Here is a 25,549-nt window from a genome sequence, read left to right as displayed (position 1 = left end):
CACAATGTTAAACTTTAAATCGTTCCAACAACATTTGATCTTTCATCAATCTTTGACATTCAGGAGGAGTTTTTCATCAGCTTACTTTGTAAATCACATAAAGAGGCATCATCAAAGATTTCTTGTTGCAGTTGTTCCATTATCCTGATGCCTTTACTGATTTGTCTTTGATGTTCCCATTTCATTGAGCTCAATTTGTTGCCTTCAGAAATCTATACCTATATGAGATAAACATGTCCATATGTTTGGTGGACATCTGCCAAAGCAAAGAGTTATTGGAAAAAAATACATGCCTGGCTAGAAAAGATGTTGGGGAATACGTAGATTTTAAACCTGAACTTTTTAAATTAGATATAATGCCAGAAAAGACTGATAAATAAAGCATATATTTGATTCTACATGCTACAACAGCGGCAAGAATTATATTCATGCAATATGGGAAAAATGTTGAAATACCATCAGATAAAGAAATAATTAAAAAAATACTAGAATGCGCGGAGATGGATAGACTGACTCTGAGGCTGAAAGGAAAAGAAGAAACAAAATATTATCAAACTTGGGACTTATTTTATCGATGGCTAGAGGAAAGAACAAAGGATTAGGAATTAAATATATATTAGTGAATGTAAACTCAGACAGCACGTTTGTTGAACAAATACTATTGAATGTGTGAAAAAAAATTCAATAAAAATCTTTTTAAAAAATTGCTCATCATTTTGTAAAAATGTATCCATTGAAATTTGTATCCTTTCTGAGACTTTAGTTATTAAAAAGTTCAATTATCAAAAAACTCTTTAAGATATGAAATGATTATGGCTGGCTTGGTCATTTTAACATTTTTTCTGCCTGCTCTTTTAGTTCCTTCTAATGTCCATTTGCAACCTTCATCAGGCCTCAGTTGTTAATATGGGTGGGTTTAGTTCCATTTCATTTGTTTCCCACAAATATATTATTTAATTATATAATTGTTTTTCATAACTTACAGTACAAATAACCAATATTTCAAATCTCTCTGGATCCATTTACAACTTTCTTAAATCAAATCCTTTTCTGTTTTTTATCAACTAGATGTTTTTTTTTCTTCCTCTTCTTCTTTTTCATCCTAGCATTTTTCCACAGGTACAGGGTCAGTAAATATTATTTTATGCAATCAAATGCAATAACTGGGTCCATCTGGATGATTTTCATGTCCACATTAATTTGTCCTGCTGCCATTTTTTTTATTTTTGCAATTTGCAAAACAAAACATTTTTTGCCAATTGTACATTATTGTATCTTAAGTCTTAAAATTTCTTAAATCCAAAGAAGAAGGTAAGATTCACCAGGTCTTAAAATAAGCTCCCTATTTTGAAGGTCTCTATTATCGATAGTTAAATTGAACATTTCCAAATGTATCTAGAAAATGAATTTGGTTAGCTTAGTGTCCTTATTAAAGGCTCCACTTCTGCTGAAAGCAAAGATGTCATCCCCCTTTGCTTCTGGTCTTCAGACCAGCATGAAACTGGTCTTTTGTGATCTCATGAAGAGCTGCCATTCAGAGCATCTGTGGGTGATCTTCCATTCTTCTCTGGAAACTTTCTACTCCCCATCTTTCATTCTACAAAGCAGTTCTCATTACTGCTCATTCACAAAGATGTCTTCAGTCAGTCATGATTCACAGTAGAAATGAAAATTTCACTGGATTTTGACTTCTCTTCTGATTGTTCCTACTGGAAGCAAAATTATCCTGACAAGCTTTCTTTCCCAGAGACTCTGTTTTGATTTACATTCCTTTCTTTGTCTCTCAGTTATCTATTCAGCCATGAGTAAATTACTATTCTCACCTAGTAACTATGTTGTGAATTTTAAACTTGAAACAAGACAACAATCAACTTTATTCACACAAGGTATTTTGGATTTACAAATTTATTACAATTCTCTACACAATATTAAAAGAAATATAGATGTTAAAATTTAAAGTACAATTCCAAATGCAACTACTGGGAAGTAAGTCACAAAGAACTTTAACATGAGAAATTATCATGTTATGGGGATGAAACCTAGAATAAGAAAGATAACATTATTGTATGCAATGCAAAAAATGGGAATGGTTAATATAATACATAATAAAGCTTTCAGTCCAAAAGTGATCTAGAACTTTTCACTATGCATGGATACCTCAAAATATAGTACCTTAAATTGCCTGAAAGGTAGGAAGAGTCAAACAATAGCCCAACTCTTTATAATTTTCATTCAATAGCATTTCTACAATATAAGCAAAGATTAGTTGATTTATATAAAATAGTGCCTCCCACTTCAAACTCCAGGCAATGGTCCATAACAATGCCATGATTTATGGTGTCAGAAGCTACAGAGTGATTTTCCCTTATTTCATTCCCACAAGAAACTATCAATATACTTTCAGAACATATCCAGGTTTGAAATCCAGCTGAAAAAAAGACTCAGATAAGCCATTTCTTCTACAGTTTCCCATAGGGTCCACCACCTTCTTAAGAACCTGCCCTAAAAAGAGAAAAACAGGAAAATAATAATCTGATATTGCTAGTTCAGATGATGGTTTCCTCAGGAAAGGGTATAGCTCTACTACCTTCAAAGCTGATGGCCAAAGCCGACACTTCTCTCAAGGATGTCTTAATCAGCATCTTTACACAATCTCTTGTTTTAATATAAGTTTTCATCTTTTATTATATTAAAAGGTAGGGATCTAAACCACAGGTATCTTAGCTAATTTCCAACTCCATCTTAAGAAGCAATTATTAAAACCTGATTTTTATTTCATTTTCATTCATTCACTTAATCACATTAAAACGTTTTTCCTGTATGTCTGAAAAGATATTTCTGTTCTAGTCTGCTGTAATTGTATATCTCAGAAAGACATTTTGATTGGATTATTATTCTCACTGTATTAAAGCAATAGTTACCTAATTTTTAGTTAATCTTCTAACAATATTCATGGCATAACATTTTACGGGTGAAAAAATGAAAGGAAACACAGTAAGCAATAATTTTCATCTCAATAATTTCTTTTGCAAAGCTAAATTGCTTATAGTCATTTTCAAGAATTGTCCTATAGTACTGTACAAATGTGATGACATTTCTGAAACTCTTGCATTGTAGTCTCTTTGGTGTACCATAGGTTTATTATCCTTATCAATTCAATCAATTTAGTTTGAAAAATCAGCACTTTTGTTTTACTAAAACATTTGATCCACTGATGGGTGCTGATGTGGATGCATAAAACAGCACAAAATTATTTAATCTATTTTATCCTCTGTGGCATGTCACTCCATGCTTGGGATTTCTTTTTGGCAAGTTCCATCCATGAGGGTTGATCTGGAGAATGACCAATCTTCCTAAGCGGCTTTATATCTCCTCTTTCACTTGGCAATGATGGCTGAGCTGCATATGGGGGGAAAAAAGTTTCTATTACAGTATTTCTCAAACTTGCAATTGTGAAATGTCAAATAAATATCTGAAAATATGTGGAACACCAATTTAAACAGCACCCATTTAATATTTCTACCAAAGTATTAATTCCAAACTAAGCATGTATTGAAAATTGTTTTTTCATACTTCATGCTATAGCGTAGCTTTTGTCACAGGTGTATCGGTCACAAAAGTTCTTCAGTAGGTATCTGTGTACTAAAATCTCCAAAAGCATGGCCAGCTGATAGTTGATGATACAGGAAAAGCAGGAGCTGAGGGAGCAAACTAACTCTGGCCAATGAATGTAGGGAAATGTAGCAGACTATCTGAAAGATCTTGTGGACCATCAGGGATCTACAGATCCCAATCTGAGAATCCTTTTTCTAGAAACTCAATGTTCTGCACTATCGGCTAACTCTCTGAGATTCTACTAGGCAAGGCTGGGTAAGAATTCGATCTGTGCAAATGAACTATGAATACAATTTTTATATTGTCTACAAAAGTATTCTAGCACTGTCAGGTTCATCCCATGCAGTATTGTTAGAGAATTAATGTTTTCTAAACATAATAAAGAAAATAAATCTGTATAAAAAGAACCTTCTACATAGGCCACAGAAACAAAACCTAGATTCTTTTACTCCTTCAGCAAGTGAACACTGGATCTTCAGTTCATCTGGATTAGACAAGATTCCACATATAACTGCATATATATTCACAGAAAGCACTTTTATACTTTGTTTTGATTACCGTATATATTTGAAACATGTATATGAACAAAGTCTTAATGGCATGTGACTTAGGCACAAAATAATATTACTATAAATAGCAAATGAAAAGTACTATAATAATAGTTAATGAGTCTACATAATAATAATAATAATAATAATAATAATAATAATAATAATAATGATGATGTTGGAAGGGACCTTGGAGATCATCTAGTCCAACCCCTCCTGCTCAGGCAGAAAACCCTATACCATTTCAGACAAATGGCTGTCCAGTCTCTTCTTAAAAACTTCCAGTGTTGGAGCATTCACCACTTCTGGAGGCAGGTTGTTCCACTGGTTAATTATTCTAACTGTCAAGAAGTTTCTCCTTAATTCTAGGTTGCTTCTCTCATGTTTTGTTTAACCACAGTTTTTTTTTAATTACCCACAATTGGTCGAATTGATACTGCATGCCAAGCCAAAGCCTAATCCTATTATGGCTTAGTACAAGTCCCTGCATACTGTGGAACAATAGTAGCCTAGTATTTTGACTACTTTTTTTCATACCAGGGTTCTGATGGGATGACGGGCTATTTCTTAGTGAAGAGTCTTGCATTTCCAACTTTGTCTCTTTCTTTGTTTCTCCAACAGAAGCTGTGAATGGGGAAGGTGATACTATGTTCTGAGGCAAATCTGACTGTTGCCTTACCACTTCCTAAATAAAAGTACAAAGAGACAATTAGTAAAGTTTGAAATAATTATTTTGGAAAGAGAATATGAGTGTAGTTAACAAACAACATATAAGTAAACAGCAGAGGTGGGTCTCCTGCTCATCTTTGAAATTATCTTGTTACATATTACAGTTGCTGCACTCTTCACATGTAATGGACCTGTGGAATTTATTATCGTAAGACTTGATAATTGGAATTTAATTCATGGAAGACAGATTTATCAACAACTATTATAACCCTGCTAGATCAGGTAAAAGGAATTGCTTATTCCTTTCCAGATTTATGATTTGGAGCCTTTTCAGTCAAGTTTCAGACCTAATTATATTACTGAGAGGACAATGAATACGTATTGATAATCTTTGGTGGGACTGGGATGGAGTTATACCTCCATTCAAGCCCTCCTTTATCTCTCAGCAGCTTTTGATACCATCAACACAGTACAGCTCTGAGGATTGGGAGTGGGAAGTGTACTATTACAGTGGTTCTTCTCCTTTCTCCAGGGCCAATTCCAGTTGGTTACAGTAGAACAGTGATGGTGAACTTTTTAGAGACCAAGTGCCCAAAAACCAGCCCCACCCCTGCTCCCCATCTGCCCCGCCTGCCCACAGGGCCACTCACTGCCTCCACAGCCCGCCAATCACCATGGTGGCCCAGCAGCGCCATGGTGGCCACGCCCTCTGCCCATGTCCCACAGCATCAACTGTGTGCGACGGGACACAAGGGTGGGGTCTTGTTCCCACTGCCCGGTTGCCATGTCCTTGGCTGCATTGCTCCACATGGGCCACGCTCGGGGCGACTCTCCTCTGGGGGAGCTGCTGGTGAGGGGGCCACAGCGAGAGGCAGGGTTGGGGCGATGGCGCATGTGCCCACAGAGAAGACTCTGAGTGCCGCCTCTGGCACGCGTGCCATAGGTTCGCCACCACTGCAGTAGAAGGTCTGGTTCTAGATCCCTGCTGTGTGAAATGTTTCAGGGATCTACTTTTCCCCCATCCATATTAAACATCTATATGAAGCCACTGGGTAAGGGCATCCAATAACATAAGTGAGGACAGTGGTGATATCCAAGTATCCCAGTACCTAAATGATTCTGTCGATATATTTTTCAGTGTTTGGAGGCTGTTTGGGTCAACCTTAGTAAGCCCACCTGCTGCATCCCTCCCATTTTTTTCTATCTAACTTTAAATAGAGTTACATTCCCCCAGATAGTGTTGGTACACAATTTGGGGATTTCTTGGACTGAGAGGCCCTGCCATGGCCCAGAGCCTTTTCAGAAATGCACTTTGGGTGCCAATTTCTAGATCATGCCCTAGTGATCCCACATTTGAACTAGTATAATATGTGATGGAATATAGTCTGGATTTCTAGGATGGAGGGAGCACATTGGAGAAGAGTAAGAGGCAACTCAGTTCAGATCATTTGTGTGAGAGAAAGAGAGTAAAAACAGCCCCTCTCTAATAGTTCCCAGAGTATACAGTATGTTTCACGTAGGGAGTAGTTTGCTTTAGCTTGGCAAGATTCTGTCTATAGGTGTGAAAAAAATGTGCTCAGAAGAATTGTTACATGATAACTTGATTCTTGGGACCTGACATCCTGTTCCATATGTGGGACTGCTGTTGAAGAGCAATTGAAAGACTCAATTACTTTGGCAGCAAAGATAATCTTGGGCATCTCATGATATGCTCATGTATTATTAGGACTGTATGAACTGCACTGGCTCTTGATGAAATTCAAGATGCTGGCTGTCTTCTATAAAATCCTGTGGGGACTTTATTTGTGGGACAGCTTTTCCCTAATTGTTTCTGTTCACTTCATCAGATCTGTCATGGTAGGATGCTTTGGGTCTTTATATTAAGTAGTCCTGGCAGAACTCAAGACATGTGTCTTCTCTTTTGTAGCATCTATCCTGGGGAACAATATCTCCACCCCTTGCAAAGATCTGGAGAGCTCTCAGCTAGTTAGTTTTACATAAAGTGCAAAAGATCTGGCTTTTCCCTCAAACCTTGAAGACTGGTTCTTAGGTAAATCTATTGGCTAACTTCTTGTTATTGATCTGTAAGAGGAAAAGGACTTATTTTGGACCTTGGTGCCTTACTGTATATATTGATGTGATGTAGATTTTATCATTATTTTGCATTGCTGTTGGTTTTGGTTTTACTCAAGATGGGCAGCCACATAAATTGTATAAACCAAACAAGCATAGAAGAGTAATGCAAAAAAAAAGAAGAAGTTGTACTATTTATGCTAGGTTGAAGAAATTGTGGTTATGAACTGCGGTGTTTAATAGCCTAGGGAACATAATTTATAGCAAAGGATACAAGTTGTTCATTTCAAATACGGTATGTAGATTTTGTGTACTTAAATGAGGACAAAGTTCTCAACCTATTAGGCATTGTTGAATAGTTTATGTGTAAATGAAATATACATATATATATATATATATATATATATATATATATATATATACACACACACACACTTATACATATACTAAAAGAGATGCAAAACAGCATTTGAGGGAGTAAATATACTTTCAGTGCATACTGTCAAAGGATGTCAATGCTGTTTATGATTTTAACACTTTTTAAGATTTTTGGACATCTAAAATGAAAAAGAACACTAATTTAATATAATTTGTATGGTAAAGCAAGAAGAGGATCATGAATGAATGATTAATGAATCTGAATAGAAGTTAGAGTCATTAAGTATGAAAAACGTATTTTAATCATATAGAGCAGAGGTCCCCAACCTTTTGGGCACCAGGGACCAGTTCCATGGAGAGAGATTTTTCCGCGGACTGGAGGGGGTGTGGTTTTGTGTGCTGCCTGCATCCCGCGGATGGGGCTTTGCTTATTTGTGCAGACTGGTTGCTGGCATGCTACGGACTGGTCCCATTCCACTGACTGGGGATTGGGGATCCCTGATATAGAAAGAATGATCAAGGATTGAATTACAAAAATATTTGAAGAAAAAGCAAATGGATTTAGAACAATGAAAAAAAAAATCATGGTTGATCCCAAAAGAGAGATCAGAAAATAAATCAATATATTTATATTTATTTATTATTTTTACAAATAACTCAAGGCAGCAAACATATCCAACATATTTTTCTCCTCCTATTTTCCTCACAACAACCCTGGGAGGTGAGTAAGGCTGAGAGAGAGTAAGTGGCCCAAGCTGACTTTTATGGCTAAGGTGGGACTTGAACTCACAGCCTCTTGCTTTCTAGTCTAGTGCCTTAACTACTAGACCAAACTGACTCTATATGAAGATCATAGAAGCAAGGATAGTTTGCAAAGGTAAAAAAGTATGTAGGGATATCAAGAATTGTGGTATGAAACATAATTTTAGATAAAATTCCATTTCTTTTTCTTATCTTCTAGCTTTAATATCTTTGGCTTGCTATTTCTTGCTACTTTTTTGCACATCCAAATGAGAATAGTTTGGTGAGATATACAAGGAAACACTACAATAGAGGATACTATTTTTGTTAGAAAGTGCTAGTATTAATAAAGGGAATTGGAGCCTTTGTGGGAATATGGAATTTAGAGGGCAGATCATAGTAAGGGTATCTTATACATTATAAGATTTTACATTCTGACTGTAAATGTGGCATGATTTACATTGTTTTGATTCCTGATTTAAAGTGGGCATTTTTTCCACAATGACATACATATGCATGTACACCTGAGCAATTTTATATTGTCAATTATCAGTATAAACAACTCATTCTAAAATGTTCAGCTTATGCTGTCTTGGTTATAATAGCAACATTCAAAAGTGACACACTTGAGATTCCAACTTAACATTGGTGCCTAATTTGAATTTTTATTTAAGTGTTCAACAGATACACACTTGCAGAATGAAAGAAGTCGTCCCAAAGGTGTTTTTTCAAAGGCAACTGGACTTTCTTGTTTTTTCTTTGAAGACATTTCCCCTCTCATCCAAGAAGCTTCTTCTTTTTTTTTCAAAGAAAGTTTTGTTCAAAGAAAAAACAAGTTCAGTTGCCTCTTGAAAAAGCACCTTTGGGACAATCATGACATGGATGACTGAGAATCTCCATAGATAATGAAAGCAGTAAAATATCTAATAAAGATCATTTTAATATTCACAAAGCTACATTGATACAGAATAAGTGGAAATATATGTAAAAGTGTCTCAGGTGAAAAAACAGATTGGTTTATCCCTAATCACAATAAGGCAGACACATTTGGAAAATTCAAAGTTTGGGATAGGTTGGAATACATATTCAACTGAAATAGAAAGTGACAGGCCATCAAAAGCAGGGTTCTCACTCAGCATCAGAAGAGCTTTGTATGATGTCATAAAGGTTTGTTTTCCTGCATGTACTGGGACATACTGCATTTATCTGTGTGAATCTAGGAGAGGAAAGGAGTGGTTTATATTAAACTATTAATAACTAAAGAGTTTGGCTTATAAGGGAAATTCAGATTCCTAACCAATCTGACCAAATTGTAAGGCAGGGGTCTCCAACCCTGGTCCACCATGGCCCCTCCAATCTGTGGAAAAATATCTCTCCATGGGACCGGTCCCTGGTGCCCAAAAGGTTGGGGGTCACTGCTGTAAGGAATATAAATTGATATGGCAATATCCGAGTACCACCAGTCACCTAGCAAGGTGTCAAAACTTGATGACCAAAAAAAGTAAAAAAGTGATAAAGTACAGGTAGTCCTTGACTTACAACAGTTTGCTTAGTGACTGTTCGAAGTTACAATGGCACTGAAAAAAGTGCCCCCCAAGGCACAGCCAAGCAAGACACCTGCCTGCCCACCCGGCGGCGCTCTTCCTCCTGTCTGAGGTTTTCATTGTTGTCAGCATTTCTGTTGAGGATTGGCAGCGGGGTGGGGTGGGGGGTGTTTGGTTTTTATTCCCCCCACTTCTTCTGGGTGGTTGCAGCAGGTTTTGGTCACTTCACATGACCCGGGACACTGTGACCATCATAAATATGAATCAGTTGCCAAGCATCTGAATGTAAATCACAAGACCCTGGAGATGCTGCAACATTCCAGCTGATCGGCGCTTCTTCTGGGCTCAGCAGAAGCGCCAGGATTAGTGCCGAACTCCAGCTGGAGCCTGGTGCTGATCCTGGTGCTTCCACTGAGCCCTAACAGCCCTGAAGAAGCGCTGATCCTGGCACTTCCGCTGAGCCCTGACAGCCCTGCAGCTCCAGCCATCTCTCGCTCAGGCTTGTGCGGTGCTGCCACCAGTTCAGCTCATTCCCCCCCCCCCGCTACCACTTTTCTAGGATGGTCGCATACCACCTGCCAGGTGCCAATGTACCACAGGTGGTACCCGTACCACTGGTTGAAAAGCCCTGGCTTAGAGGACTGATCAACAAAACTGAAAGAACTGCCACTGAGATGACACACACCAATCAATCAGTGGTAAACTACGTACCTCCATTGTTTTCTTCTCTTTTATTTGTTTTTCTGCATCTGCTTTATCCTGTTCCTCTGGCTTCTCTTCTTTGCTAAAGTCTTGTTCAACAATCTTTTGCTTTTGCTTTGCTATGCTAATCCAAGTTGGCATTTCAGCTGTTCTTCCATAATCTGTAACAGTCACAGGAGGAAACACACTTGTCTCTGTTGAGATAAGATTTAGGAAGATTATTATAATGGGTTCTCCTTGCCTTTTAGAACCATCTTCCCAAGCACAAAGTTAAAAAAAAAAAGAGCAAACCTTTTCTTGTAAACCTTACAAATGTCTAGCAGTATTTCTAAAGAGAAATATTCACATACATCAAACATCACATACATGCCAAGATAAGAAATCCAGAGCTGATGTAGGTGTATCATTTCACATACTCACCCCCCAAGATTAGAGCACCCAGACCCTGTTGTCCTTTCATATGGTCCTAAAGACATGGTTTTATCACAATGTCTGGGGATCTGAAGGGATAGCTGAACCCATGCTCTAGTCATATTGATTTCTTATGGGTGAATTTGTTTTCTCCCTAGTTGCAAATTACATGTTGTTTGTTTTTATTTTTTATATGACTTTAATTATTGTTAGTTGCCCAGAGTCATGAACTTGAGATGAGCAGTCATATATACTGAGATGACAATGATGATGTTGACAATGTCAAACATTATAATGTCAAAGTAGACACTGCAGATATAGAGAAAATAGTTGCTGTGCTTCTACAGCTGCAGTTATTCAGAGCCAGAAGAAGTAAAAGAAGCAAGAACAACAGAAGTTCATAGAACTTACCCCTTCCAGAAAATGACATTATGTATAGTTGCACCTCTGATCTGGACTTTCTTTCAGGTCAGTTACTGAGATTTTAATAAATTCTTTACGCAGTATAGTAAAGGAGATAATTCACATTGATACTAGAAACTAGAGTTAAAGCAACTGGATGGGACTTGTGGTAATTTCCATAAATAGACAAGAGCTCAGGAATTATTGATCCATGATTTATGGAATAAGGGCTGTTCTCTTATCCTATTGTCCTATAACCCTGAAATTACATATTCTGGGGTACCTTGTAACATGCTGTATGTTTTTGAGTCAGTCACAGACTAAATGGTTGAAGAAGGAGAATGGTAATTTTGAACACAGTATTTGTATTTTATGAAATTTTAGATTTGTCTTCAACAAACTATCCATGCAACCATCTTACCAAAAACATTTATTGAACCCATAATAAAAACAAGTATGTTTGTCCCAGATTTTCAATACACCAAAGCAGTGTAATCTTTTATTGATGTATTTATTAGATTTAGGAATGGCCTGACTCCAAAACATTTCTGGGCAGCTGCATGTGTGTGAATGAATCAAGTGGGTACATACTATAAAACTTGCATTTGTTAGGAGTCAAAATATTTCAGAATCCATTCTCCCTTTAATGTTCTTAAATATCAAAAAAAGCACTGCCTTACAAAGTAGAAATGAGAAGTATATAAAAAATGTTTTCTTGGCTTTGGAACCTTTATCAATACAAACCCAATAAGCTTTTCTAAAACAAACAGCCATTATTATCAAACTGAGCAAGATCCACAACCTTGTTTTTGAAATATCTGTAGAATAAAAGCTCTGTCTTTGTCTTCTATGGAATTTGTGCTTTGTTTGGAAAGTCATACAGGCTTACCATAAAACCACAAATCAAATCAACCTTTATTGTCAAAGTACAACATGTGTACAATGAGGTTGGCTAAGCCTCCCTTCGTACACTCCCCCAGACACAACTCACAGTGACAACAACATACAATCTTATTACACCACGTGAACTTATTGCACAATGCGTCGGCCCCACAGGTCTATCATACATGGAATTATTTCCCATTCAGGAGTCTGACAGCTCATGGGCAGAAACTGTTCTTCAGCCTGTTGGTGCGGCTGGTTATCAATCAAGTGCATCTATTGATAATGTAATTGAGAAAAAAAAATCAACTGGCTTCCTTGATTTCCACTCCAAGATCAGAATGAAAAAAAATAGTACTTCTCTATTAATTTCTTCTCAGTTGGGCAAGAAGCTACCAGTCATATTAGATCTATAACTTTCATTTAACCAGCAGATGTTTCACTATTCAACAAAAGCAACTCAGTTCTTTTGATGTGTTTACAATAAAGACCTATTGCTTTCATTTCAGAATGCCAGTCAATCATCTGTTATAACTTAAATACTATTATGCTTTCAGCATTAAGTATATATTCCAATGTTTATTTTTATTAAAAATGAAGCATTAAACTATCAGATTAAACACACAAATTAAACACACAAATTATAAATAAATATAGTCTTTGCTTGCAAATTGTACTTTGGAAAGTTGTGGCAAACAGCTACTCTACACTGGGAAAAACATATCTAGTTCAAAATATTGCAGGCAGATGTTATATTTTGCTTCCCATGAACTCTGAAGCACTTTGGAGGCTGAAATGCTGCACAACTTGTGGAGAAGTTTCTCCCATATCTGGGAGAAAGGAAGAGAAGCTATCTATCTATGACTATTCATCATAAATGTGTAACTTGTGATTTGATCTGCTATTTATGATAACTACTTACTTATCAAGTAGTGCAGGATCGGAAAACATGGAGAAACCTGGCCCATAAAATTGCCAAGAGTCAGATACAATTTAAGGGATAACATCCTCCTCATCATCATCACTTACTTTTTTTAAATAATTTTATTTATAATACAATTAAAAGAAACATTGGATATAACATGACATTCCAGTATATACATTCTTATCAAATTATTTCACATTTTACAATAGATTCTTCATCTCTGAATATACATCTAAATTTTATATACAATACTTAATCTATTTCTCTATTTGCTAACCTAAAATTACATATATTTCTATCTTAACACTAGCCTATAATCCCAACCGTCCTCCTCGAATCCCTCCAGCAGTAAAATTTATTCCAGGTTTCGAAATAAACTGATCCACATTTGTCTTTCAATACCATTGTGGTTGTATATTGCCTAACTTATCATTCATGTTTTTAATTTCATCTCTCATTTCTCCAATTTAATTCTTAATTTCTTTGTGATATGTTTTCGTTTTTTCATGATTGTTTGCTATTGCCTCTTGGGTCATCATCATTGTTTCCTGAATCATTTGTAGAATTATCTGCATGCTCTGTGGGTTCATTGCCAATTCTGCTTTTTCTTTCCCCAACATGGTTGCTATCATTCTTTGACCTGTAGGAGAGGCCATTATAGGTGTGGGATTTGTAACTGTTTTTTTGCCGACTTTAGTTGTTGTTGCGGTACTTGTCATTTTTATTATTTGAATAATATTTCTCCACTTTTGCATATACCAATTTATGGCAAGTTATTTTTGTTGATCAAGTTAGTTTTCAATCTATATAGTCTAAGCTTAAATATGCTAATATATATATAATATAGATAGTAAAGAATATATATATATATATATATATATATATATATATATATATATATATATAGATATATATATATATATATATATATTTAATATATATCTGAGATATTAATATATGTATGTAGTCTTTGGTTGTTCGGGTTTTCTCCCGCATAAAATTGGAAGTGTCTTGGCGACGTTTCGACGAAGTCCCATTCGTCATCTTCAGGCTGGTGTTTTCAGCTTCGTGCTTCGAGCAGCAATGTGTGGTCTTAGCTGTTTCTTCCTTTTAACTGCCAGTGGGGGTATGAACTGATTGGGTGGGAGCTTGGCTGTGTTCTGATTGGGTGGAGGTGTGTTCTGATTGGTTAGGGGCTTGGCTGTGCTCTGATTGGCTGGGGGGTTGGCTGTGCTCTGATTGGCTGTGCTCTGATTGGCTGGGGGAGTGTTCTGTTTGGTTTGCTCAGGTTAGTCTGAGTTTGCAGAGGGTTTTAAGATTTTGGGCTGCCTTGCTATTTTTTGGCTTCGCGTTCGTAGTCGTGCCTCATCTTCATGGAGGGTGTCAGTTTGCTTCATGTATGGATTGGAGGGGTTTAAAGTGGCTAATGATGCAGCTGTGGTCTGGCTTCTGGTTTGTGGTCATGCCTCACTGTCGGTGTGGCTTTGGGTTTGCTTTTTGCATGGATGTGTGGTGGTGACATCCTGTGTGGTTTTTGTGAGTGTGGGTCTGGTATCATTTTTTGTGTTAGGGAGTCGTTTGTCAATAAGGGCGGGTTTCCAAATGGCTGGTAGACGGGAGGTGAGATACAATATTTCTAATTATGTATCAATATATATGATTATAATACCTTTATAGAATACCTTTATAGAACGTTATTCTTAGGATTAACCTTGAAAAGTAAAATTACAAGTAGAGTTGTACCTTTCCTTATCCCACTGTTTATCTAGTAAAATTTATAATACTCTAAACACCTCTTATATATATTTCTATAGCACTACATACGATGCATATACATATACTATTCTCTAAGTATTATCACCACTCTTAATTTCATTCACTATTACTGTTATTTGAATAATCACAATATATACAGATGCTAGAAAAGGAGTTGACATTATTTTTTCAGGTAAATAAAAAGGAAGAGACATCAACACAAAATTTGTGGGATACTACAAAAGCTTACATACGGGGATTGACAATCGCATACAACTCAAAGAAAAATAAAGATAGGAGACTTCAACAAGGGAAATTACAAGAAGAATTAAAAAAAATAGAAGGTGATCTACAGAAGGACCCACAAAATAAAAAGATAAAAGAAAAATGGAATATTATAAAACAAAAGATTAACCTGACAACACAAAAAGAAATGGCACAGAAAATCAGGATGGCAAAACAAAATTACTTTGAAAATGCGAATAAAACTGGTCGATGGTTGGCTTATAAATTAAAAAAAGAAAAAGGCAAAAGAACAATATACCAACTACAAGATGAAAGTGGAACAGTACAATATAGACGGGAAGAAAAAAAGAAAATAATACAAAATTTCTTTTCAAAGCTATACCATCAGGAAGATATACCAGATGATAAAGTCAAACAATATATTGAGGCAGCAAAAATGGGTAAAATTACTGAAGAACAAAAGAAAATGTTGAATAGACCAATAACTGCAATAGAATTAGAAATAGCATTGAAAAAACAAAAAAACAACAAATCACCAGGCCCAGATGGAATTCCGGTCAAGTTTTATAAAAATACACAAGAGTCACTACAATGGATAATATTGGAGATTTACAATGAGGTGTTGGAAGAGGCGAAGATACCGGCAACTTGGACTGAAGCAATCATCACCCTCATTCCTAAGGAAGACTCAGACCTCCAACAAATTCAAAATTATAGACCAATTTCTTTACTGAATACAGATTATAAGACATTTACAACAATAATAGCAAAAAGGATAAAGAAAATTTTGAATAATTATATTCACCCAGATCAAAATGGATTTTTACCAGGACGACAAATAAAAAATAACATGAGGATAATACTGAATACTTTAGAATTTTACAAAGTCCATCCTGAAAGACAAGCTATGCTGGTTTTTCTTGATGCCCAGAAGGCATTTGATAATTTGAATTGGAATTTTATTATAACACAATTGTACTATATGGATTTTGGGATGAAATTTGGAAAGATGGTTGAGAAAATATATACTAAACAAACAGCTAGGGTAATTATAAATGAGGAAATGACAGAAAAAATTGATATAACCAAAGGAGTAAGACAAGGATGCCCACTTTCTCCTCTTCTATTTATTTTATCATTAGAAATACTTCTTACAAAAATCAGAGGGGACCAAGAAATAAAGGGTTTAAAAATTAAAAAGGAAGAATATAAGGTCCAGGCCTTTGCTGATGACTTGGTATTTATTTTGGAAGATCCATTAGAAACCAGCTTTAAATTGATTCAAAAAATAGAAGAATTTGGCGAGGTAGCCGGACTTAAGATTAATAGGAATAAATCCAAATTAATAACAAAAAATCTTACAAAGGCACAAGAAAGGGAATTGGAAGATAAAACAAAGATAAGTATAACCAAGAAAATAAAATACTTAGGGATCTGGCTTATAGCGAAATGCTCCTCGATTAAGGAGGACAATTATGATAAAATACTACACCAGATAAAAAAAGATTTAGAAAATTGGGAAAATTTGCAAATTTCATTTTTAGGGAGGACCGCTATGGTCAAAATGAATGTATTGCCAAAAATATTATTTCTGTTCCAAGTTATTCCAATAAAATTAGGGAAAACATTCTTTCAAGAATTAAATAAATTGATCACTAAATTTATATGGCAAAGGAAAAAACCCAGGATTAAATTAAAACTTTTGCAAGACACGAAAGATAAAGGGGGATTGGCGTTACCAGAGTGGGAAATATACTATCAAGCATTAAGCTTAACTTGGCTAAAGGAGTGGATGGATTTGAAAAATACTAGAGTCTTAACAATAGAAGGACATGATTTGCAAGCAGGGTGGCATGCATTCCTATGGGATGAAAAACATAAAATACACAGATATTTTCAAAGACACATAGTTAGGAATGCATTGCTACAGACTTGGGAAAAAATAAAACAAAAACATTATACAAGAATTCCAATGTGGCTATCCCCAACAGAAGCTCTGAAATACCCAAACCTATTGGCTATAAATAAGATAATTAGATACAAGGAATTAGTAAATGAACAGGGAAATTTGAAAACAAAACAAGAATTGGAACAAGACATTGGCAGAGAGATTGATTGGTGGACATTTACACAAATTCAATCTAAATATACAGAGGACAAAAAATTATATGAAATCCAAAAAGAGCCGCAAGAATTGGATAAAATTATACATGGAACAGAAATAAAATTAATTAGCAATTTATACAAATACCTATTGAGATATAAAATGGAAGACGAGGTTGTCAAAGACACAATGATTAGATGGGCAAAAAATTTCGGATATAATATAGAATTGGAGAAATGGGAAAAAATATGGGAAATAAATATAAAATTGACTATGTCGGCAGCATTCAAGGAAAACCAGTTGAAAATGTTTTACAGATGGCATCTTCCACCTGCAAAGCTTGCCAAGATGTTCCAGAATAATTCGCCAACATGTTGGAAATGTAAAAAAGTACATGGAACATATTATCATCTATGGTGGACATGCCCAGTTGCAAAAAAATACTGGTCTACAATAAGAAAATGGATCCAAGAAATAATAGACCAACCCGTAGACTGGAAACCAGAGATCTTTTTGTTGGGTATTTTAAATAGAAAATATAGTAAAGAAATATGGTACTTAATTTTACATATAATAACGGCGGCAAGAATAGCATATGCACAGTGCTGGAAAAATGAGAATATACCATCAGAGGAAGAAGTAATAAGAAAAATCCTGGACTGTGTTGAGATGGACAAATTAACAAAAGAGATAAAAGAAAAGGAAGACACAGAGTATTATATAGTATGGAACAAGATGTATGTCTGGTTGGAGACTAGAAATAATAGAGGAGAATAAATATAGAAAGGTCAAAAGTGAAAATATGTGTACAATAATGTATAATAATAATAATATGAATTATTCTTAGTAAGAAATAGAACATGAAGGAAAAAAATGTAAATAAGAAATAATGGGGCTATAAGGACAAATATTTAAAGAAGAATAAGGGGGAAATGTAAATATTAGATTACTGTTATGTAATTGCTGTAAAAAAAGGAGGAGTATATATTGTGTGTGTATGTGTGTTATGTTTTGCTTTGTTTTGTTTTGTCTTGTTGGTTAAAAATAAAAATGTATATAAAAAAAATACCATTGTGGTATTGAATCACTTACTTATCAGTTAAGACTAAAGGGCCTTAGAAACAAATTTCATAAAGAAAAATAGTTTGGAAAGGACTGAACTGACTGAGCTGAACTTAGCATTCCTGCTTTTCAAGGAAGGGAGTAGATTTGGTGCCAATGTGGAAGACCATTGTATTTTGACTTTAGTTACTTGTTTTGATTTCTCCTTCATATTAAGACAAGGCTAGAACTTATTCTGAGCTAACCTGCTTGTTTTTCATTCTTGCTTGCTGGGGGGGGGGGGAATCTTCACACAACTGCAAATCTTTTTTTATTTGTGAAAGTCTCAGACTTTCGGTTTCCATTATGTGCTACCTGGTCAAGGTCAGATCTTGCAGGCTTATGACCATAGGTCCATGAAATCATGATGCCAGATTTTAATAAAAACCCTAGTACTAACTACAGGTAGCCTTTATGTTGGAAGCTTTTGCACAAAACCTAGCAATGAATTCTATGGAAACTGATCATCCTTGGGTATCTCTGCTGTCATTGTTAAGGAGCTTCTGACAGTTTGCAAGAGATTTGGGTATTTTTTTGCTTGGTATGTCTGCTTTTTATATTATGCCTTAAATTTTGTTTTCTTTAATTAATAATAAAGCTTAAAATCTACCATTGGTGTGCTCACTGTCACTGGATCCAAAGAACCAATTGCCTGAGCATCTGATGACTGCCCTGACATTTGACAAAACAGTAGATTAGATGGGCCTCTGGCCTAATCAAGCAATGTAACATAGAAAATCAGCTTGCCTGCATCTAAAACAGCACATCTTATTCTCATTCTTCCAAATTGTATTGTACTGCATTGCATTGTCACTGAGGCTAAGACCACGCATGATGGAAGTACATTTACATCTCTTCCCAAGAAATAGGATTTTATTTTTAAAAACTCAGCAACATGGATGAGTTGATCTCTCTCCTCTTTACTTTTAAAATCAGCTTCACCTTTGTTGAGTCCGTGACGGGAAAACAGACACGAGAAGCAGCTGGAGTTCTCAGTTTCTTTTATTCAGCGTTCAGCTTACAGGAAGATGGCTTCAGCCTCGCCCAAACGCCTCGCAGCCTCTTATATAGGCAACTCCCGGGTAAATGGGTTACTTTTCCCGCGCCAGCACCCGCGCATGCGCACGGCGCTGGCGACAGCCTGTCTGGTCCCGGGAAGCTTTGCACCTGCCCGGGACTGCCTGCAAACGCCCGAGCCGTTTGCAAAGGCTCGGGACATAACACCCCTTTCCCCCGGGCTAAAACTACTACCAACATACAACATTTATTTAATATGACATTTTGCTCCCCAGTGCTCCCACTGATTACTGGCTTTTGCCTTGCCAGCAATGTTATGTAATCTTCTAGATACTTAGGAGATTTCTTTGCTCTCTGGGACCTTCTTAGCTCTGGGTTACTGGCATAAGTCCCCTGACTGGAGGGAGGCGTGAGCCTGTTCTCTCTATTGTGCCCTGGTGTCTTCCAAGGACTGTGCCCCGATGCCTGGCCTGCTTGCTTGCCCACCGGGCTCGTCAGGCCAGGGCTTCTGTTGCTTTGTGACATGGTTGTCCTACCTAGCTGTAGACCCTCAGGCCCCTTGAAGTGATAGCCACTGCTGGGCGTCTCTGTAGAACCTCCTAGGTCAGTCCAAGACCTGTCAGGAGGCTGTCCCATCCCTGAACCCCATTCTGTGCTCGGGCTCATGTGGGTTTCTGTACTTTCCCAAAACTCAGGTGTTCCCTGATTTGTGCTAGGGGTGTTGTAGTCGGGACTTGGTTCCTCGACTAGCTCTGTGTATGTTTGACCCCCTGTAGGATTTGGGGTAAGGTCAGGCCAACCTTGGGAACTGTGTGCCAGCTCTCTTGCGGGGAATGATGTGTTGGGATGCCCCCGGGTATCCTCCGTTGCTGGAGTGCTGTGTGATGTATGTGGAAAGTGAGTATGCCCCCGGGGTGACTCCCTGGCTGGAGTAGGCGTGAGTGCCTGTTGTGTGGGTAAGCTCCATGACTTCCTTTTCGGAGCAATTGCAGAATCCTGGGATGGGGCGTTTGTGGCTCCCTCAGCGGAGATGGGCAGTAGCTCTTGCCCTTCCCTTTGCTCCAAAGGGTCCCCCTCCCCCCCTGGAAAAGACCCAGGAGTCTCATCAGAAAAGTCTCGCCTAGAGCGAAGTTGGTCGATGTGCCGACGCAGGACACGACCGTTGTCCAGGGCAACCTCGTAGGAGAGAGGACCTTGATCCTGGACACAGAAGCGGGGACCCATGTATGACCAGGCCCGTAGTTGCGAGCCCAAACCGGGGCACCCACAAGTAGTTGTCTAGGTGCCCTAGGATGTGAGGTAGATGAAGGCAGTCTGTCCGGATGCAACCGGTCAAGTCTAGTAGTAAGTTGGCGCCCCCAACGAAGTTCAGCTGGACTTCTCCCTGTAGAACGGTGTGGTGCGATAAGAAAGGAGAAAGTCAGCCAACCTGTGATGCCAGTCCCCGTAGGTGAGTCTCTTCAAGGCGTCCTTTGCGAGGCGCACCATGCGTTCAGCCATACCGTTGGTGGACGGGTGAAAAGGCGCAGACGTGGCATGATGAATCAGGTTTGCCTGTAAGAAAGCTTGGAATTCGGAGGAGGTGAATTGAGGGCCGTTGTCGGACACAATGACATCTGGCAGCCCGTGTGCAGCAAAAATCCCCCTCAGTACCTGAATAGTATTTGCAGTGGTGGTGGATGAGACAGGCACAACCTCAAGCCATTTTGAATGGCTGTCAACAAGGACCAAGAAGAACTGGCCCTGAAAGGGCCCAGCGTAGTCAATGTGAACCCTAGACCATGGGGACTGTGTTTCCTCCCATCTATGCACAGGAGCTTGGGGCATCTCTGGGCGAGATCGTTGGCACAGGTGGCATGCGTGTACCCTTAGCACTCAATATCTTATCTAAAGCAGGGCCACCACAAGTGGCCGCGCGCAAGAGCCTTCATACGAACAATGCCAGGATGACCCTCGTGGAGGGATTCTAAGACCCTAGTCCTCATTGAGGTGGGAATGACAACTCTGTTTCCCCAAAGCAGACAACCCTGAGAAAGGGGCAGCTCGTTCCTTTTGGACCAGAAACTCTGAAACTCAGGACTAGGGCAGTGCTCAGGCCAACCAGACAAAACCCAGGAACGGACACGTGAAAGTGTGTTATCTGTACCTGTTTCAGCGGCAACATCCCTGGCACTAAGAGGGAGCTCGGGCAAGGCTTGGATTGATAGAATGTTGACAGCTGGCGCAGGGTCAGCTATCTACTAATGGCAGGGGCAACCTTACTGAGGCCATCAGAGGCCCATTTCTTTCCCAGGCTTGTGGAGTAATGAAAAATCATATGCAGACAAGAAAATAGACCACCTAAGGATTCTAGGGGAAATGATGTGGGGAGTCTGCTTACGTGTGGTAAACAGTCCCAGCAGAGGCTTATGGTCAGTGAAGACCGTGAAATGCCTGCCATATAGAAAATCGTGGAATTTTTTAATTCAAGCAAAAACAGCCAGAGCCTCCCTGTCTATCTGAGCGTAGTTGCGCTCGGCAGAAGACAATGTTCTGGAGTAGTATGCAATAGGAACCTGAGTTCCATCAGAACTAGAGGTGACCTCAGGGACAGCTCCAACCCCGTTAGGGGGACGAGCACAAGCGATGCACACAGGAAGAGACTCGTTGAAATGTGCAAGAACACTGTGTAGAAGTGAGCCAAGGGCCTTGACTTCTTTAAAGCAAGCTCATGTGCTTGTGACCACAGCCACACAGCTTGTTTGTCTAGTAGCCTGTGAAGAGGCTCAGCTACACTAGCTTTATGTGGAAGAAAAGAATTGTGAAATTCAGGAGGCCTAGGAAGGCCTGAAGTTGGCCTTAGACTTGGCCTGGAGTGCTTCTAAAATAGCAGTTAGTTTGGATTCAGCAGGATGAATCCCAGCAGCATCAATTTTGAATCCCAGAAATTCAGTAGAAGGCACCCCAATCTTGCATTTGTCTTTTCTGAGCTTGAGGCCTGAGTTCCTGAATCTTAACAGGACAGCCCTAAGCCTTTCAGCTAGAATGTGTGTGGAGTCTCCTGCAATCAAGACATCGTCAAAGTCGGGGCAGACCCCTGGTATACCTCGTAGTGTGTTTTCCATTACGCGTTGGAAAATCCCAGGAGCGACATTCACTCCGTAGCCTTTTTACCTAAGGCTCCCCTGTGGGTCACAATGGTCTGAGCTATAGCAGCATCATCATCAACAGGCAGCTGTTGATATGCTTGGGCTAGGTCAAGCTTTGCAAAAACACGCCCCCCCTTGAGAGAGGCCAGGATGTGACTGACCACAAGAACAGGATAGGCATGTTGCTGCAATGCCTTATTGAGTGTGCATTTGTAATCAGCACAAATGCAAATGTCCCCATTTGCCTTTAGAGGCGTGACAATGAGGGTCTCCCACGGGCTGGAATCAACAGGTTCTAGGATTCCCTGTTGGATTAGTTTGTCTAGTTCAGTGTCAATCTTACTTTTTAAAGCAAAAGGGACCCTTCTTGCTTTAATCCTAATGGGAGTGACAGTGGGGTCTAGCTTTAAGGACACAGGTGGTCCTTTGAATGTGCCCAGCTGGGGGCTGAAAACATCTGCAAATTCTTTGCAGACTTCCTGTAGGTCTAGTGTTTGTAAGCTGTTGAGTCCTGTGACGTGTATCCCCAGGGCCTCAAACCAATCGAGTCCTATGAGACTCGTTCGTTCACCCCCTACTACTAATAAGTCTAATGGACCTTCAAAACTCTTGTATTGCACGTTAAGGGTGGCCTCCCCCTTAACACACACTCTTGAGTTCTGAAAATCTGTTAATACAATATCAGAAGGCCTTAACTTGGCCTTAGTCCCACTATGGAACAAATCTTCCTAAATGTATGCAATGAAATGATGGACAGGGCAGACCCTGTGTCCAGTTCCATAGATAATGGAACCCCTTGTAGCTTCACGTTGAGTGACAGCTTTTTCTTCATGGGCTTGTGTGTGCCTGTTCTACAGATGCTTCTTCGCGAAGCGCAAAACCCTACCCTATTCTGGCGGGGGAATCTGGTACCTTTCAGGCGTTCTTCTTGGGGTTGTGCCTTTCGTCGGCTCAGACACACAGCTGCAATATGCCCTTGTTTGCCGCATGCCCGGCAGGTAGCGGAGCGGAACTTGCAGTCGGTTCTCCTGTGGCGACCTCCATAGCCGATGCACTTGAGCGGAGCCGAAGAGCTTCCCTTCTGGTTCTCTTCCTTCGCGGGGTGTAGACGGTCGACTTCTTCGTCCAGATCCTCCTCGGAGTTTCGTCGGACGTCTTCCTGGTGCACGGACGCACCCTCTGCACTGCTCTGATCGGCCGCATGTTTCTTGACGGCACCATGCCTGCTCTTCGTCTGCTGGCGGTGCTTCCCTTAATGTCGTCTTGGAAGATCAATTCTTCCTTATTCGCAAAAGTCTCTGTTGTTAGCTCTCGATGCCTTAACCCGCACACGTGAATCTGGTCCCTCCGTCGTTCCTACGAGGTCTTGACTCGCAGGGCTTGGCGGCCTTCCGTACGCGGTCGATGTATTCCTTGGCTGACTCACCGTACCGTTGATCCCTCTTGTTCGAAGTGTTGCGCCCATGAGATAACGGACCCTTGGGGTGGAAGTGCTCCTTCAGCAGCGTCTTCAGTGCTGCGTAGCTTTACAGACTCTACTGGAACAGGTTCTGCAAGGTTTTCTTCCTCTGTTCTGCGATTTTCCGAAGGCGTCTTGGCCGCAAAAACCGCAAAGGCAGGGGTGCAGCCGCCTTCAAGCTATCTTCCCTCACTTGGTTTGCCTTGAAGTAGTTCTCCATTCTGGATACGTAGGACTCCCACCGCTCTGGATGTGAGACGTCGAATTCTGAAAGCCTTCCGATTTTCGCCATCTTCGTATCTTCAGGAGACGGGTCTATCAGCCAGCCTACCCCCGAATGCGCACCGGAATGGCGGGCAGCTGCCGAGTCGACGCCATTCCTCTTCCGCCGCTCAGGACTCCTTGGGTAAGCTTACACTTCTTCCTTTCCAGATAGTGCAAGGCATCCCACCTTCGTCGCCAGTGTTGAGTCCGTGGCGGGAAAACAGACACGAGAAGCAGCTGGAGTTCTCAGTTTCTTTTATTCAGCGTTCATCTTACAGGAAGATGGCTTCAGCCTCGCCCAAACGCCTCGCAGCCTCTTATATAGGCAACTCCCGGGTAAATGGGTTACTTTTCCCGCGCCAGCACCCGCGCATGCGCACGGCACTGGCGACAGCCTGTCTGGTCCCGGGCAGCTTTGCACCTGCCCGGGACTGCCTGCAAACGCCCGAGCTGTTTGCAAAGGCTCGGGACATAACACCCTTCATTTGTCATTATTTGTATTTTGAACCTAAGATTGTTTATAACCTTCAAATCCTGAGAGAAAATAGCAGCAGATATCACAGCTGGCAATGACGTCCCTCGGGATAAATTTGTTATCTGCTTATTTTGATTTCTTAATGTAATACTGTAATAGTGTAATTCTTGCTTTTCTTTCATCTGTCAATCTAATAAAATCACTAACCTTAAAGGCATCCTGACAAAGATAGAGAATACTGGCATGATGTTACCTTTATTGGATATGTATTAAATAAAATAATTTTCTTATTGTAAGATATTTTACGTATTTCTTTCTCTTTTATACATACACAGGTAGTCCTCAACTTACAAACATTTGTTTAATGACCATTTGAAGTTACAATGGCACTGAAAAAAAGTGTCTTATGACCTTTTTCACATTTAAACTGTTGCAGCATCCATCACATGATCAAAATTCAGACCCTCGGCAACTGACTCATACTTATCACAGTTGCAGTGTTCTGGAGTCATGTGATCACCTTTTGCAACTTTCTGACTAGCAAAGTCAATGAGGAATCCCAATTCACTTTACATTTTACTAACTGTGAGAGGGACCTCGGAGTCCTAGTAGACAATCACCTAAATATGAGCCAGCAGTGTGCTGCAGTTGCCAAAAAGGCCAACACAGTGCTAGGCTGCATTAACAGAGGGATAGAATCAAGATCACGTGAAGTATTAATGCCACTCTACAATGCCTTGGTAAGGCCACACTTGGAATACTGCATCCAGTTTTGGTCACCACGATGTAAAAAAAATGGCGGACAGAGTGGGTTGGCGACCCCCGTGAAATGGTCGTTCGACCCCAAATGAGGTCCCGACCCACAGGTTGAGAACCACTGAGCTAGACAATTAAGAAAGCCAGAGAATATTTAAAAAAGTCAATACGTGCTTCATTGATTATAGAATGCAATTGTAACCATCTTATTAAGCTGTGATATGCGTTTAGAAAAATAGGAATCCCAGAGCATCTCATTGTTTTTCTGCAAAACTTATAGACTAGCTAGAAATTGGATGGAATATGAAAAATAGATTAGTTCCAGTTCAACCAAGAAGTGAAGCAAGGCTGTGT

At 39.2% G+C, this 25,549-nt stretch overlaps 1 protein-coding gene across 4 annotated transcripts in view; it reads right to left on the bottom strand.

Moving 5' to 3' along the window:
- Nucleotides 1-1,889: 1,889 nt before the first annotated feature.
- CRACDL (CRACD like) overlaps nt 1,890-25,549 on the bottom strand; it is a 91,494-nt gene continuing 67,834 nt past the window's right edge. For all 4 annotated transcript variants that reach the window (XM_039340602.1, XM_039340598.1, XM_039340600.1 and 1 more), the window contains 3 exons: nt 10,280-10,464; nt 4,701-4,848; nt 1,890-3,399 (listed from right to left, as the gene is read on the bottom strand). In XM_039340602.1, the coding sequence (XP_039196536.1) occupies nt 3,260-3,399; nt 4,701-4,848; nt 10,280-10,464 (473 nt within the window). In that variant the 3' untranslated portion in view covers nt 1,890-3,259. The remainder of the gene's footprint in view (nt 3,400-4,700; nt 4,849-10,279; nt 10,465-25,549) is intronic.

The sequence above is a fragment of the Crotalus tigris genome, unplaced genomic scaffold (assembly GCF_016545835.1).
Source record: "Crotalus tigris isolate CLP2741 ecotype Arizona unplaced genomic scaffold, ASM1654583v1 scf7180000017753.6788120, whole genome shotgun sequence".
NCBI lineage: Eukaryota > Metazoa > Chordata > Lepidosauria > Squamata > Viperidae > Crotalus > Crotalus tigris.
Note: the sequence above shows the minus strand (reverse complement) of the source record. Positions and strands in the feature narration are given on the sequence as shown.